The sequence below is a fragment of the Magallana gigas genome, chromosome 6 (assembly GCF_963853765.1).
Source record: "Magallana gigas chromosome 6, xbMagGiga1.1, whole genome shotgun sequence".
Taxonomy (NCBI): domain Eukaryota; kingdom Metazoa; phylum Mollusca; class Bivalvia; order Ostreida; family Ostreidae; genus Magallana; species Magallana gigas.
Genome location: NC_088858.1, coordinates 52,647,994 through 52,664,836, shown reverse-complemented (window position 1 = coordinate 52,664,836; position 16,843 = coordinate 52,647,994). Strand labels below are relative to the sequence as shown.

General features: G+C 32.0%; 1 protein-coding gene across 1 annotated transcript; it reads left to right on the top strand.

The window, feature by feature from the left end:
- The first annotated feature begins 1,362 nt into the window (after positions 1 to 1,362).
- On the top strand, positions 1,363 to 6,799 carry LOC105330470 (alpha-1,6-mannosyl-glycoprotein 4-beta-N-acetylglucosaminyltransferase). Its single transcript, XM_034467175.2, has 4 exons — positions 1,363 to 1,824; positions 2,249 to 2,334; positions 4,747 to 4,825; positions 5,371 to 6,799. Exons 1-4 carry the CDS (start codon positions 1,737 to 1,739, stop codon positions 6,492 to 6,494), a joined length of 1,377 nt encoding a protein of 458 aa, XP_034323066.2. The 5' UTR covers positions 1,363 to 1,736; the 3' UTR covers positions 6,495 to 6,799.
- The last annotated feature ends 10,044 nt before the right edge of the window (positions 6,800 to 16,843 follow it).

The following is a 16,843-nucleotide window of genomic DNA, read 5'->3' as shown; positions in this document are numbered from 1 at the left end:
GAAATATTCTGTTTTGAGAGGTGGACAGACAAAACCATCCATGTCTTTAGGATTACTTTGCATGTCCACTACTCTGTATATGTATCAGCAGCGCTCTCCTAAAACCACGCACTTCACCGCCAGCAACTGCATTTTTTATTGGTAAATGGCAGGCGCGTGGCATCAATGGAGGAGGGGGGGGGGGGGGGTGCTACCCTCCCCTCTTCTTGCAACAGATATTTTTCAAAAATTCATATATAAAAAAGTGAATAAAAAAGTTACCCCCCCCCTTTCCTTTTTCGGAGCAAATTAATAAATAGTGAATCTGTGAAAAGAATGAAATGATTCATGATTTAAGGTCTGCAGTACAGTAAAGTACATTATACCCCCCCCCCCCCCCCCCAAACGGATTAGGATTTTCACGATTTGAGAGTTGAAATTTTCTTTTTCTTTTTTAAATTTTCTGGTTTGTTAAGTAGTTTTTTTTTATGAGCACCCCCCTCCCAATCTACGTTCAAAAACCATGGTATGTGCCTGGATATGGTACGATTAGGCGCGCTCGTCAAATCTCTCTACTTTTTTTAAAAAGTACTTTAGTATAACAGCATCTTTTAATTGCACAGTCGTCTTTCTATATTGACAATTTACACCAATAACCGATTAAACAAGACAAAAAACGTTTGTTTCAACCATTTGTTTATACTGGTTACATAGCGCTATACCTGCTCTAATGGAGAGATAACTCGTGTTACGAACGATAACTCCAGGTTATGAAAATCCCGAATATCGTCGATTAAAGATATATATATATATATATATATATATATATATATATATATATATATATATATATATATATATATATATATATATGATTTAATTTTTGTTTGTGACATGCTATTTAACATGAGATGAGAATAATATTCTTAAAACATGCATTGACTTCTTCTGTACTGTAAATCACAATCGCTGAAAGAATTCATCTGCACGCACTATTTTTATTATTTGGAGACCGTTTTGTCAATAATGTGTTTTACTGATTAAAATCCCACTATGATTGCTTTTATATAAACAAAAAAAAACTTGTTTGAAACGCTTTATCCCCTTTTTTGTAAACCATGTCGCAGATTAAGAAGCGTAAGCTGTCATCTTGAGTTTTTTTTACCTGTATTTAGAATCGATAACCATCGTAATTTTTCTTGATGAAAAGGGAAAAGCGCGGCTGACCACCTTTAGTAATCATCAGAGTTACCCCTCTTTGTTTGCTTAACTTCACGATCTCTTCAAGTTCTGACACTTATCACAGTTACACCTAGGCTTCCGTTCAATGACACTTATACTTGTTACTGATGCTAAAATTTACATGCCATTGCCATACATGTAGGTCGTAGTGTCGTACCTGTATGCATCTGAATGTTACACATACATTTCAACGTTACATAATAAATATAATGACAGTGTGCAAATTGACCGCGAGTTTCAATGGAAAACATAAAACATCAGCTCCACTGCTACTCTAACTTCCATGCTAACTTGTATTGTGGTTGATAATCAATAATCATTAAGCCCTTTTAATTTCTTCGATTTTCTTTAACTTTCATGAATTGAATTAATTGTCGGTACACAATGTTTACTTATGTTTGCAAACTCAATGAAAGTTAGGAATTAAAAAGCCGCGGTTCTTGTAATGTTTGGCGCTATAATCTGAATTTGAGGAGCACTTGAACCTGTTCTGTAACTGTCCCCCGGCAGAAATCATGGAGGGGTGTGGCCCGGGCATCTGTTTAGTGGTGGTGGGAATGGTGTCTATTCTACAGCTGGGGGTCGTTTTTCATTATCTACACTGTAAGTACTGGTATACATATATATCATGATAGCTTTAATTAGAAAAAAATTGCACTGTTATTGATTTCATTTTGTTCGGAGCATATGAGGAATTATAGCGGTTATAACTGCGTTATGCTACCGTATTGCAAACCGCCCCTACGGTCCCATTGAACATGCATGACCACATTCCCAGCACTGACTAACGCTAGAGCTTATCATATGATAGAAAAAAAACCTTTTATTGCTCATTGGGGATCGAAGTTAATCTATCTTACGCTGTGATGGTTTTCTCCGTATTAAAGAAATGACAAAGCAAATTTAAGGTCCTTGTTTTTAAATTAAATGATTGTATCATTTTATGGTCTAATAGTTTTTCATTTGATGCAATGGCTAATAAATTGGTAGGTATTATCCTTACGTTATCGCTTATATAACCCTATAGATTCTAGTAACTACAGGCCAGGCGATACACAAAGATGGGACAATAAAACAGTGACCCACAAGACGGGGGTAGACTTTGTCCGATGGGTAAGCTAAGACATCATTTTATCCAGTGTGACTATTAGATTCATCTTCTCTGTAGAAACTGATCAAGAGCCACATATACTTTACATACCAAATAATTTGGAAGATTAGAAATTATGAAAAGTAAGATCACGTGCATTTTGACTGTATCTTAGATTAAACAGCGTTACCTTAGATATAGCACATTATTTAAGCGGCTTAAATAATTTGCAATTTCTAAGATGATCTCCAAACAGATATGAATGTAGTATATCCTTTTTCTGAATGTTTAAATTTTTTTTTAGAAAATCCATTTTGGTTCACTACGCAGTCTAGATCTAGCTACATGTAGGAATAAAAAGACCGGATATGCGAATATTGAAACATGCATTTTTTGCCTCAGCAGATGGATATAACTAACAAAAATAGTGGAATTGATATACATATATCACCGTAAAATGAGAGTGAATGAACAAAATACCTTTAAAGTGGTAATAATTAAGGAATAAGGAATCATTCTTTGAGAAAAGGCGTTGTCAAATCTAAAAAGCCCGAAGGGCTGTATGATAGATTTGACCTCGATCCGCCCAAAATTATCACCTCATAATATACAAAGATTTAATCCTTACTATTTATATTTATATTACTACCAATTTGTAAACTTTAAAACAACGCTATTTTAAAATCACTATTTTTTGGTGTACCACATGCTATATATTACTACGTGGCGCAGCCAATACAGTGTCTTGGTTATGCTGTAAGACACGCCCATTTTGTGTCACTCATGTTTTTTTGAAGTTATTGGGTTTTATGGTTCAAAATTGATTCGTTATGTATATCACAGATAAAGACAGATGAAAATGCTAATATTGTTTTATGAAAGCTAATGCAATGCTTATAACTACTTGTAAATAAATAGTCAGAAGGCATATTCTCTGAAGGAAAATTAAAGCTAGGTTCTTATTTCATGAGAGTATTATGATGCTACATTCATGACTTTCATGACAAAGCCATCAATCTTTAACTAATTGCTAATAAAATAATCCAATGTACTACTTAATCGAGCACTAAGAGAGAAATAATAATAATGAAATGAAAAAACGAGAGAAAAAATTGAATAGAGCATCATGGCCAAATCTTTGTCACTGAGTTTAAATAACATAACGCCAAGAATCAAGAAATGTCGTCACCAGCGTGCGGCGACTATCCTCACCTCACGCTCTATAAAATGCATTTAAATTAACATTTAAAAATAATTTGAAATGCATTAAATTGGATCTGAATTTACATAGGGAGACATCTCAAAGTACGAATGTTTATCTCTTTATGCGAATATTTGACGATTTTATCTTATAATTGTGACATTATTTTTGCATCAACCCTCGTATGTTATGTAAGTTTGACATCTTCAATGATAATTTAAGTAAAGATATTATAGATCAATTAAAGGACCGTAAATAGAGTATTTTAAAGGAACAGTATGTCTTCATCATCTGTAAACTGCCTACTATTACTTATAAGGTTAGTTACAGACTCACTACGGAAATATATTAGGTTGATCAATCTCATAAATGGCGAGGCGAAGCCGAGCCGTCTATGAGATTGATCAACCCAATATATTTCCGTAGTGAGTCAGTACTAACCTAATAAGTGTTTTGTTTTCCCGAGGACTATCAAGCGACATATTTATTCACAAATAGCGATGATCTACGCAAAGCCATGTACAAGATGCCTAACATCTCGTCCAATTTAACTTATTTAAATAAAATTTTCTATCTCACCTTTCAAATACTCTTTAAAAATCTTTGCTTCACCCATGTTTACTTACAATGTTTTGTTGCTATTCAATTTTAAATGTTTTCTCCCTTTCCTCGGTAGAGATTTGAGCAAATTTTGACGCTGCCATTCTGTTCTGCTCCAGACAAAACAATGTGACGTCAGTATTCTAAGGGCAACTACTTTAATTTTAAAGAATTTCAAAGGGCAAATACTCCAAATACTTTAAGAACTTACGGCATGCGGTTTATGTATTAAATACTATGAAATGTCGAAATGAGTAAGCGAAGCTTCGGCCAATGACGGCCATATTGCCTAATATTATTTCTCACTGAACAAATAGGGCCTTTAGAGATATATGAGGCAATCAGGTGCTATGTTTAAACCAATGAAAGTGTGACATTCAGTCCAAGGGAAAACAAAAAGCATATATTTTACCGATGAATGACAGGTAATAATCGCAGGTAATAAAGTCATTATGAATATTTATTGTTATAACTTGATTGTTAAAAAGTATACAATATCTACATCTATCCGTGGTAGTAAAATAGTTTTCGGCTTTACAAACAATTCCTCTTGTTTCGAGAAAAAACCTTTCTAGAATTTTTTTTAAAAATGATTGAGTGTAGTTTGTTAAATTATTCATAAAAATGATTTCAGAGCAAGGGCCGTTTCTTGAAGATTGCCGAATCACAAAACAGGAAAGCTTTAGCACCAGGATGTCAAAATCTTCAGACACGTGTGTATCATAAAGAAAATAATAGACAAGCTACAATGAGTATTGATCGTTATTGATCGATAGCTTTATTTTTCGGTAGGTAATTGACTCCCAAGTGGTTAAATCTTCTTTTAATAAAATTACATCATTCTGCTAACTAGTATTTGATGTAGAATGAAAACTTGATAGCTCATAATTATCTGCGTTGATTAAAAAACCCTGATTTTTCATGAAATTTAAAAGATATTTTTTTTGATAGATTAAACACCATAAATAATGGTGTAAGAATAAAATCGACTTATGGTGAGACATACAAAACGCAGCATCTACTACATTAAATTTGATTTTATCAAGATTTAAGAGATGCATTTTATATTTTACGTGTCAAAATCAAAGGTTCAAAGGTAGAGTGCACAGTGTACCTTTGTCACTTATTTTGAAATGCCTCTGATCTTCAAACACTTGACATTCTGACGTCTATGTACAATGCTGAATGTTGTCTGGTCTGTCAATGGTTGATCTAACAGAACATCATGCACTAACTGTTGCACGCTTTTGATTGGCAGGGTTCCTGACCATTGGTGTACCCACAGTCTGCCGTAAGCAGCAGCAGTATGTCTTGACAACGCTGGACTCGCTAGTCAGTGGTCTCAGTCGCGGACAGAGACAGGAAGTCGTCATTGTCGTATACCTAGCCGACCAGAATGAGACTTGTCGGCGATCTACTGAGACTGATGTACGGCAGAAGTATCCCAGTCTTGTCCAGTCGTGTCTGATTCGGTTCCTGCATCCTCCCGCCATTTCCCGGTTTTATCCCGCGTTGTCGAAACAATCTGGAACAAACAGTGAAAAGAAAGCAAGATGGCGGTCCAAACAAAACTTAGATTTCAGCTACCTTCTGATTCAGTGTCAGAATTTATCGACTTACTACCTCCAGTTGGAGGACGATGTTATAGCAGTTAGCTGGTTTTATAGAAGTATCAAAGAAACAATAAAAAAGACAGCTAGCAATTGGGTCTGTATAGAATTCATAGAATTGGGATTCATTGGGAAGCTTTTCCATTCAAGTGATTTGGTGCCTTTGGCTACAATGATTGTTGAATGGTACCAACATACCCCAGCTGACGATACGTACATCGAATACTACAAAAAACGTCAACAGAAATCTAGAATACTTGTCACACCTACACTATTTCAACACATCGGTTGGCATTCTTCTCTAGATGGCAGACTCCAGAAATTAAAGGATCCGTATTTTGAAAGTGATTTAGAAAATAAATTATTTGTGAACAATAATCCTCCCGCTAATATATCCACTACGATGACCATAGATTTCCAGCATCCACCACGTGACTGCTACGAGGGATCACGTGGATATTTTTTAACGTCAGAACCTGTTAAAGACGGAAACGTGTTTAGAGTATTGTTTCTGTCTTTGCAGAACCTCTCTAGAATATTTGTCCAAACAGGAATATCTGCCGGTAGAGGGAATATACTAGAAGAGGGCGTGTTAGAGTTGGGCAAAAATATAGACTGTAGAAACCAGAGTTTCTTCAATGTTTACAGATTTCACAAGGGAATGGTTGATGTCAGAATAGACCAAAAGGATGTTCGATGTATTGTAATCCGGGTGACCGCGGACCAGAAATCCGTCCTGATGATCAAAGAAATATCAGTCTTTCAAAAATGAGCCATTGTGAATTTTAATTTAATCAACCTTATTTGTGTATTGGGGTGTCTTCGTGCCTCGATACCAATAAACGTGAATGTCAACATTTTTATCTCGCAGAACGTATAGCTGGTATTTGATTTTCAATTCATCAACACCATTATGAAGTTAAGGATTTGTTTCTCATTTGAAACTGAAAACAATTCAATTTCCGGAACTCTACAGCTGGCGTTTCCTAGATTATCAAATAAAAGGTTAATTACATAATGGTGACTTGGCTGCTTAAAAATTGGTTTGGTGATTAAAATACATTAAATATACACCGTACGTCATCTTCTATCTTTTCAAGATTTGAAAGATACATGATATTGCCATTGGAGTTAACGACTCCTCAGTTCGAAATAAACGTTCTTCATTTCGTTTAAATAAGATGAATTTAATTTCATGAGTTTGCATAACAATGTATCAAAATGTATAAAAAGGTATAATTCGATACATTAAATTTTTTGCTATTTGTTGAATATTAATGATGACCTCCATTTTTAAGGAAAGTTGCTACATTCTAAATTTACTTTCAATGTCATTCTGTTTTTAAAAAAAAATACTTTTCGCAACCTTATTTCACACATGTCTAAGTGTGAAAATTGCGTCGCGGACCCAGCGGAATGTGGTGTAATGTAAGGAGGTCAAGGAGGGCAATCTACATTGTAAGTTACAGAACTTGTGCTCAATCAAGTAAATTTATACAAAAAAACAATGTTTAAATCTCAGTAGATCCTTGAACCTTTTCCCCTGGAATATCCCAACATACATATTGATAATACAGGAAATTTTATTTTATTTTTCAGGCTTACTAAAAAAACCATGACACTTCCTCTGCTTTTCCCCAATGAAACAACTCGGATAACAGTGTAAAACAAATACACTATACATTGATTGAAAAATATTCAACCCAGCGGAATCAGAACAAACTAATTCATCTTTTAATATCAAAATTATTAATCATGAATGATTAATAAATCTTAGTACTTGAGAATTATTTCATCTGATCTACATGGTAAGTTCTAACGGGCTTATGACTGACCACTCTGCAACTTCACAGCAAATTTGGTAAAGGTTTCATGTTCGACTTTTAACACTTATAGGAATAATAACTTATTGATTTATTCTAGAACGTCACCATTTTGTTTAAAGCCACTGTTCAAGTAGGCGTTTCTATGATTTGAGAGTTTTTAGGAAAACTTTTAATTACTTTATCATTGCTTTTTATAATATTCCTTTGTTCACATAATTATGTATTAAATATTAATTATTTGAGAGTTTTGGTCAGCGTTTTTAGATGGGGACACCTTCAAGGTAATAAACATGTGTCAACAATGACAATTTTATGGATATGGTCGCCAATGATTTCAGATGATTGAAAAATCAACCGCAAAAATAGAAAAAACCCATTATTGCACTCTCTATCAAAACCACAAGAATTTTACGTCAGAATAATGACTTTGTAAATCACACAAAAGCCCTCAATAACACAACTTTCAAATATAGCTCTTTCATAAATTAACAGCTATTGTAATCAATCATTAGGCCCACTTATATCGCGACCCCCTTTGCACAAGCTGTCTGCGGTGAGGCTGTTGTCGACGGTACCTCCCAATTATTCATGCCACCTTCAGTGTTTCCTTGTTCTACGGCTGCAGAGGGTCGTCACGTCATCTGTGAATTCCCTTTCGTTTTCGCGCTTGTAATTGATTTAAATTAAACAATGCATCTGTCTATGTTTAAATACAAATTCTGATGTATCAATTGAAAGAAAAACCCCAAAGAGTTTGTCACAAATCAAACATATTCAAACTCTTTACTTTAGCACAAAAAGTAAATTTTTTGTCAATAAATGATAATTGCTGGAAGTTTATAACGACAGATTCAAATGCAAAACATCATTTCCATTTGGGCATTGCCCATAGGTCATTCCACGCCGAAAACTTGATGGTCTTATCAATTTTAACATAACATTCCTAGTAAGAGTTTCGTTAAACGTTGTTATTTCTGAAAGCGATGAAGAACATCCCTTTGAACTGTACTATTTGTAGGTCTTTTTATTGCAAAAATTTGTATCAACGTTGAAGTAGCGATTAATCATAGTCGATCAATACCACCAGGATATTAACAATTTAAATTTGCTAAAAGAAAAGCAAAACAATGCATGATAGATTGAAATATATAAAAAGATTTTTAAGTATGCAATTGTATAGGGTAAATATGTAAGTTCTGTGCAATGGGAAAAGCTAATTAAGTTGGAAACAATTTTAGGGAAATCTTTTAGTGTAACTTACACAATAAAATATGTTCAAATCATCAAACCAGGGAAATATCTGTTCATTATGGATTTTTACGAATCAAAAGATACTGAATCATAAAAAGTATGATATATTAATGGAATTCATTAATTTAGAAATAAAAAAAAATATCATTTTATTTCACTATTGATCTAATAAGAACAAAGATATATTACCATTAATTAGTTTAAATGAAGCGTAACGAGATAAACGACCACTTTGAACGAACATTTCAGAATATACTAAATAAATTTCAAGTTGATTTCGGTTCGTAACAACACGGAATACGTGTACTTCATTCGTCACAAAATGAGATATGCGAAAACAGGAAAGGAAACAGACAAGAAAACATTGATAAATCTTACTTTTGATGGCAATTATAGTCCAAATACAGACTGAACTACGGGCCTTTGTGAACAAACAAATTACGATGTTCCTGGGAAAGTGTTACATTATGTATATATATACAGGTATCTGACAAAAAAGCCAAGATTTTTACCATTAAATTAAAATGTAAATAAATTCTATGTCTGTGGATGTTTTGTTTTAGTTCCAACTGCAGTCACAGATGTACAAGGCTTTACGCTTTACAGAAGACCTTACAGCAATTACTAAATGAATGAATATTTATTTAAAACTAATGAATTCATTAATTTTGAATGCCAGGAAAATATGATTTTTATAATCAATTTTTGGTGAATGAATGGTTAAAAAAGAGCTGTAATTTGTGCTCGTATACGATCATTCCTCGAGGATGAAAACATTAACGTTTAATTTTTATATTTTATTGTAAGTTCTGTTGTTAAAAGCACCCAAGAACGTTATTAACGTAATTAGAGGTACATCAAACCTATATATCCTGTGCCCCTTTTTCGTTTCGTTAGGGCATTAGACCTCGTAGACCCGTGTGTGCAGTCTTTATTCTGAACAGGTGTTTGTGAACATGAGAAATAGATGCTAAATTCAGACAGGTCCCTTGATCTTTGAATGAAATACTTCAACACTGACACTCAGAGGCGGAAAGCAACGTATGTAACTGCATAAACAGTAACTCTCTTTATTATTAACGACCCAATTAATGTTGTAAATTTATCTGAACGTCAAGACGACATTGCTCCCTATAATACATGATTATGATAATGTGACACATCCGTAAATCAACTTCTTTTAGTTTACAGGTTTCTTGTACAATCCTTGTAAACAAGAAAACTTGTGGTCCATGTTTCCGCATGTTTTATTTTTAAGACACTTATTATATCAGATTACATACCGATATAATTAATTAAATACAATGTATATGCATTTTTAAAACTAAATTCACTGGGTTTTATCATCATTCAAAGTAAATGAAAAATTATATTATATATCAAAATTATTTGAGTTGTATTTTATTTCATTTATCAAAAATATTTTAATTTGCATGGCTTACATCCATATGTCAAAATTAAACAAATTTATTTTATGCTTCAAAATTCGAAGTTTATTAAGTCAATTCAGAAATGGTTTCTATTTATGTATTCTTAACTGTCAGTTTGTAATCATTTTATGTCCGAAATAACCAAACTAAATTGACATGCAAATCGCACCTTTTGTTGACCTATAGAAACCGGCCGTATGATTTGATTTCATTAGCCGTGATAAATCATAAACACTTTTTTACTTGCGGGGTTTTTAAGTTCCATTTTATAATTTCCTTTTGCATTACTTTTTTTAAATTTTGTAATAAGATTTTTTTATATCTGTATTAATTAACGAGTCTAAATAAATGATGATTAAAATTAGAAACAAAAGACAATTATCATTTCAATGTTGGTCATTTCAACCTCTGTAATAATGTATGCTAAAATATTCATAAAAATTGATATTCAAACGTTATGACTTTTCCTCTTAACAGTTCATATTAAAAACAATTACGAATCAGTCATAAAAAACTGACGTATCTCATGGATTTGGATTTTATTCTTCTAGAAGACTATTGCTTTGTAGACTCTATTTCTGGTATATAACATGACTTTTGCCACATGTACATCGACTGCGTTATGACTACAACCTTTCATTTCGTTTTTGAAACAAATAATAATGATGAAGATAAAGAATTTGAAAAATTTAGATCATGTTTACAAAGCTCTTTCAAACTCTGGGCTGCATTTTACAAAAGACCTTACGACAAAGTCATAAATATTTACAGTCGTAAAATGTTTTAGAGAACAAAATTGACATATAAGACCATTTTTTTTTAAACAAATATTTCAATTCCCATAATTATATTTTCCAGCCATAAGAATAAATCATTGATTAGTTGGTGATTAATTAGCATTCCTAAATTTTGTCGTAAGTCGTAAGTCCTTTTGAAAAACGCAGCCCAGGTCGACAGCCTGGGTTATGTTTAGTATCTTAAAACTTAATATAGCTATTGGTGTCGCATTTTTGCCTCAATTCTTCAGTTTGCCGACAAAGAATATTAAAAAACCCAGATGATCGATGATGAACGATAAGTTTTTCTTTCTTTGATTTCCGAGGTCGATGAGGGCGCCATGAAGAGAATAGTGACAGCATCAGACTGTGCAAAAAGTTATTTAAAAATAAATCTTCACTACCCCCGATTTGTGTGAAAAATCACACAATACCGGTACATGTAAGTGTTTATTTGTTGAAATAAGCACTATTCAAGCTACAAAACTTAAAATGAAATCAAAATAATAATAAAGGACATTTCACTTCTACCAAAAATGTATCTTACACATTCAACTTTCTACTGGTATCATGAAAATACTGACTAGAAATTCCGGAACCTTTTAAGTAAGTATGTGATCTTTGTAATTAGAGAACTGTTAGTTAAACGCAAAAACTGCAATAGTACATCACTTTAAAGTCACGTGAAATTCGCCACATTAACTTGTGAAAAAACCCAGACCTTCTTTATATGAGAAAGTAGGTGGGTGGGGGTTGGTGGGTAATTAAAGTAGTTAAATGTTTTGTTTTAGTGCATTTCAACAGAATGGTCTTGGAAATTCCAAAAACATCACAAATCTTGAGATGTTGTAGAGAAATAATTACACTTCATTTAGAAATCCCTAAAATCAAATACAGTGAACACGCTTATAACAACGTCCTGGGAACGGGCAATTTTTCTCATTATTAGCGTAATTCTTCATATCCGCCAAGTTTACAACATGTAATAAAGTCACGGAGAATGAAAATCACTTCGCTGTAAACATCAATGTATTATAAGCGTGTTTTACTGTACAGTTTTTGTAAATCAGAATTTGTACCGGACACAATTTAAATAACGTTCACCTTTTACGTATCCTTTATAATTAAATATTACGTCAATATATTTCAGAACTAAGGAAGTATAACACACATAGTTCCGTCAATTTACGTGGCTTAAGAACCGCTGATTTGATAAGCGTGTCACCGAAACATACAAAAAACGTTTCATGTAAATCAATTTGTAATTATAAATAATAAGAAAAAATCTGCTAAACCGCCTTTTAAATCTTAGATCAATAGCAGTGTTCAGCATTGATGGAATGATGGCATGATGATTATTGACACGCTATGAAGACAGTGCACGTGAACGATAGCGCCGCGGAAAGGTGTGTCCTGTTCTGTTCACAATTCATTTCCTCCAGAGGGAGAGAAGGGGCCCATGTCACAATGTGTGAGAGATGTCGAAGAACACAAGAGAGAGAGAGAGAGAGAGAGAGAGAGAGAGAGAGAGAGAGAGAGTATAATGAATTGAATAATCATTCTAAAATGAGTCAAGGTTCACACACTTTTTTCTCGTTGAATACCTTTAAGTCTTTGTCACCCTTCCATTTATTTCCTCCTCTAGTTCAAAGTTTAGTTTTAGTCATGTTCAAATGTAGTTATATTTTGGGCTTTTTTTCTTCCACGTATGTTTTTAGGGTTTTTTTGTTCTTTTTTGTTCTTTTTTTTTTGTTTACAAATATTTCAATCATCATTGCTTTACAGCATTTCGTCTGAATTGTGTTTTGAATCAGTCAGTAGTCAGGTAATTTACCCCATGTCTACTTCTCATAGGTCAGATATGCTAGTAAAACATATATGAATTATGATAAACAGCTACAATAAAGTCTTAATTGTCTTTTAATTTCTGCCTTTCAGTTCATTATACTTATCTTAAAGTCCAAATACATTATACCAAACGAAGTATCAATTAACCTTCAGGAAAAGCTGGATTTAAATGAAATTGAAAATTCATGCTTAAATAACAACAAAACTGAAAGTAGATATATTACGTGAAAAATCACAATGGGCTTGCTTGAAAGATATCCTTGCATGAAGCTCATAAATTTAGACAGGCAGGTGAAACAACTAATGAACTACTGAAATGTCATCTGCATAACTTAATATATTAACATTACATTACTCTTTAAAGAACACAGGATAATTGCAGAATACATTTGCTGTCTCTTTATGGGATTATTAATTAATTATTAAATAAATTATTAGATATTTTATCATGTCACAAAGCTAAAGAAAATGGTCTCATACCTTTATGATGGCAAACGGTGTCGACAAAATATATAGAGACTCCCTTATGAATTACTTACTGCATTGAAGGAATGGAACGAATGTACATTTATAATATGATGGCTTTTTTAGTCTTCAGAATGTACAGTAAATGTTCATAGGAATCATGTTTTCTCAAAATAAAATTAAAATTGTTTTTTGTTATACTGAAATTGACACTCCCTCCCCGAAACTTTTTAGTCCTATTTCTCAAATGATTCTAATGAAAAATTAAAACAAAAGAATATTAATATCGATTTCCTCAATAAACCACTTTCCAATCTCATCCTGGTGCTGAAGTTCTCGAACACCCTAACAGATTACAGCCAACCCTTTGATTACCAATGTACAATGTCTTATAATAAAGTGTCGTTCGCGCTGTTAACAATCTCCGAAATGTATTTACACACCAAGTCCCTCTCCTCACTGCATACAATGTACAGTGTAACTGACACCTTCACGGGGAACCCAGCTGGTCTAAGTGAGGATAACGCACGAACAGGAGATTGACGTCTCGTCTTTTCTGTATTTTTTGGAAGAGTCAATTATACTTCAACTTAATGAACTTTAAAACAGGATCATATATTAAGACTGATCTTTGAACAAGTTAGAAAGCCAAATATGATATCTAATTATAGATAAATATTTATATACTCTTTGAATTGAACCAACAGAAACAAACAGTGGAATTTTATACTAAAAAATCATATAAATGTGATTTTACCTTTAATTACCTTAATAATTATATAACCATGACTTAATGTAACATGATATTTTTTATCTACCATAATATCACCATCACGGTGCTTCAGAATGTATAGTCAATGTACTTAAAGGGGCATGGTCACGATGTTGGTCAAATTCCATTTTTAGGTTTTTATTATTTACAATGATTAAGAAATGCATTTCTAATGATCAAATGAAATTTAAGAGTCATTTGTTGAGTTATTAGCAAGATACAGGGCTCACAATTTTTTGTCATGTAAACAAGGCTCGTGCCCTGTTTTTGTTTACATAGGTTCAATATACCAGTAAAAATCTTTTTATTTATTTTAAGCATAGATACACCTTCCTAACGTTTATCACATTCATTTTAGGTTTAAACCTTAAATTTTTACTTCAACGTTCAAAATGTAAACAAACGCTTTGTTTACATAGCGAAGAATTTCAAGCTCTGTAACTCGTTTATAACTCAACAAATGACACTCAAATTTTGGTTGCCTATTAAATGCCTTTCTGAAGCATTGTAAATATTAAAACTGGAAAAATAATTTTTTGACGAAATCGTGACCATGCCCCTATAAAATGAGTGAGGTATACATTACAAAAACCCAATAAAGCTAAGAATTAAAACTAACTTGTAGATATTACATGAACGACAAAGTAAATCATTTTTATGTTTCATAATCTTTTAAATAATGTATATTTTATAAACATACTTCTTTATTGTAATTCTACATTGTTCAACAACTTTCAAAACCGAACTGATATATCTTTCCAAATAGGGAAATAATCACTAAAATAGTTGTGAGGGTTAAATTAAATCTGCGTTTCAAATCTATTTAAACAAATATACCATGTGCAACATATGTCACTTAAATGGCAAATCCCTTTTCTCGAATACAGATTTAGATTTAATGAATCTTTTGGTTTATGCTCAACTACCTAAGGTTTATATATTTTATTTTTTGTCATTTACTTCACTAAATGTCATTACGTATGTAGTTTTGTTAAAATAACTACATTTTAATTATTGTAACATACAACACAAGTGCAGTTGTCTTGGCTCCCAATAACAAAGAAGCATACGAATATTTTATTACAGTCTTTCAATATTGTTTTAAAAAGTTCAAAATTGTTTTGAAAAGTTATGATTCCTTCTCTTTTTCAGTTGATTAGCACCCCAGGTTAAAGATAAATAATAGATGAATAATCTCTTTCCAATAGTTGTTGCTATAATGCAATGAGGTATCCTAATGCTGTTTTTATTACATGGTTATCTTTAAACCACATTATTTAAGGATGCCATAAAATTTTATTGATTTTACATTGAGTTCAAAAATGCATGTTTTGTATACGTAGATAACCGCAGCATTTGTTATGTTTTGTGATCGCTTTTTAGCTGTTGAACAACAATATCTTACATAAGAATGGACTGTAAATTTTAAATAAGTAGATATTGTTGACAGATATTAAGATGTTTTACATGACATTGAAGAGTCAATGGTGCATCAATTTTTTTCAGAAGTTCATTGCTTCTTTATATTTGTTATGCAATATCCTGGCTTGAAGATACTTAAATTCTCCAATTATCATGCAATTGCCAAATGTATTTTTACCTCTACTCTTTGTTGGTATTACATTTTCATTGTTTTTTTTTGTAAATTTTATTTAAACTTTATTCGTAAACAACCATTTATGTAAAATAATTTTGGGAACACTGTATTATATACTGAGTGGTGTTTACTTGTAATGTACTAAGTTCAAATGAAAACAATTGAATAAATTTCATATGTAAAAATGAAATAATTTACAGTTATTAAGCCTCAATTAGCTATAATATTGCTAACATAATATGTTATCTACACAAGGATGCCATTGATTGTAACGGTTTAAATAGATACAAAACCTGTGGTACATGATATAATATCTACTTATAATGTTTTTTTCTAAAACTTATACTTCAAAGAAATCAAATATTTAAGGTGTTTTACTTTTAAACAATACTATAAGAAACTTTCTTACACCATTTAGAGTACTAACTTTCAAACAAAGTTTAATTTTATGTACTCTTGAAAAATGTGTACTACGTGAACGCGTTTAATTTTTAAGGATATGATGAATTCTCACAAATTACGAAATGATCAAAGTCAGGTAGTTTGAGTTTGAAATATGTTAATTTTGATTATGTGTCATTTTTATGTCAACTTTCAAAGGAATGTAAATCCAATATTCATGGTACTCGTTGACACATCTAATGGTACATTCTGAAATCTTTCATACACGTAAAATTCTTATAATGTACTTTCTTTTTATAATTTTTTATGCAAAATATCTGATTTTGTACCCTACAATGCAAAATACATGTATAAAACAATAAAATGAAAAGTCTTAAAAATTACATTTTACAAAATAAATTGTATACATTTCAAATTATCAAAGAGATTTAGATAAAACATGTTAGAGGATAATCTCCACAACAGTTTATAAAGATGATCAAATGATGTTCTTGTTAATATGTTTTAATATAATCAACAGATATATTTCTTCTCTCAAGCTACGAATTATTGTTAATACCATTAACAAATCCCTCGAATGATCATTGATAAATTTTATTTATTTGTGTAACTAACATATTTTTATTAATATTCCAATTTTTTTAGAATTGCTTGAAACTTCCATTATTAATCATATGCGGTCTTGACAGTCAATTATCTATTTACCAAAAATTACATTAGTAATTCATTATGCTATTGCCAAGACAACGGAATT

Bases quoted from the DNA above. Each gene is read 5' to 3' on its own strand.
- LOC105330470 (XM_034467175.2), top strand. From the start codon at position 1,737: ATGGAGGGGTGTGGCCCGGGCATCTGTTTAGTGGTGGTGGGAATGGTG. The intron at 1,825-2,248 runs GTAAGTACTGGT...ATAACCCTATAG, and splicing joins CGTTTTTCATTATCTACACT to ATTCTAGTAACTACAGGCCA. The intron at 4,826-5,370 runs GTGTGTATCATA...TTTGATTGGCAG, and splicing joins ATGTCAAAATCTTCAGACAC to GGTTCCTGACCATTGGTGTA.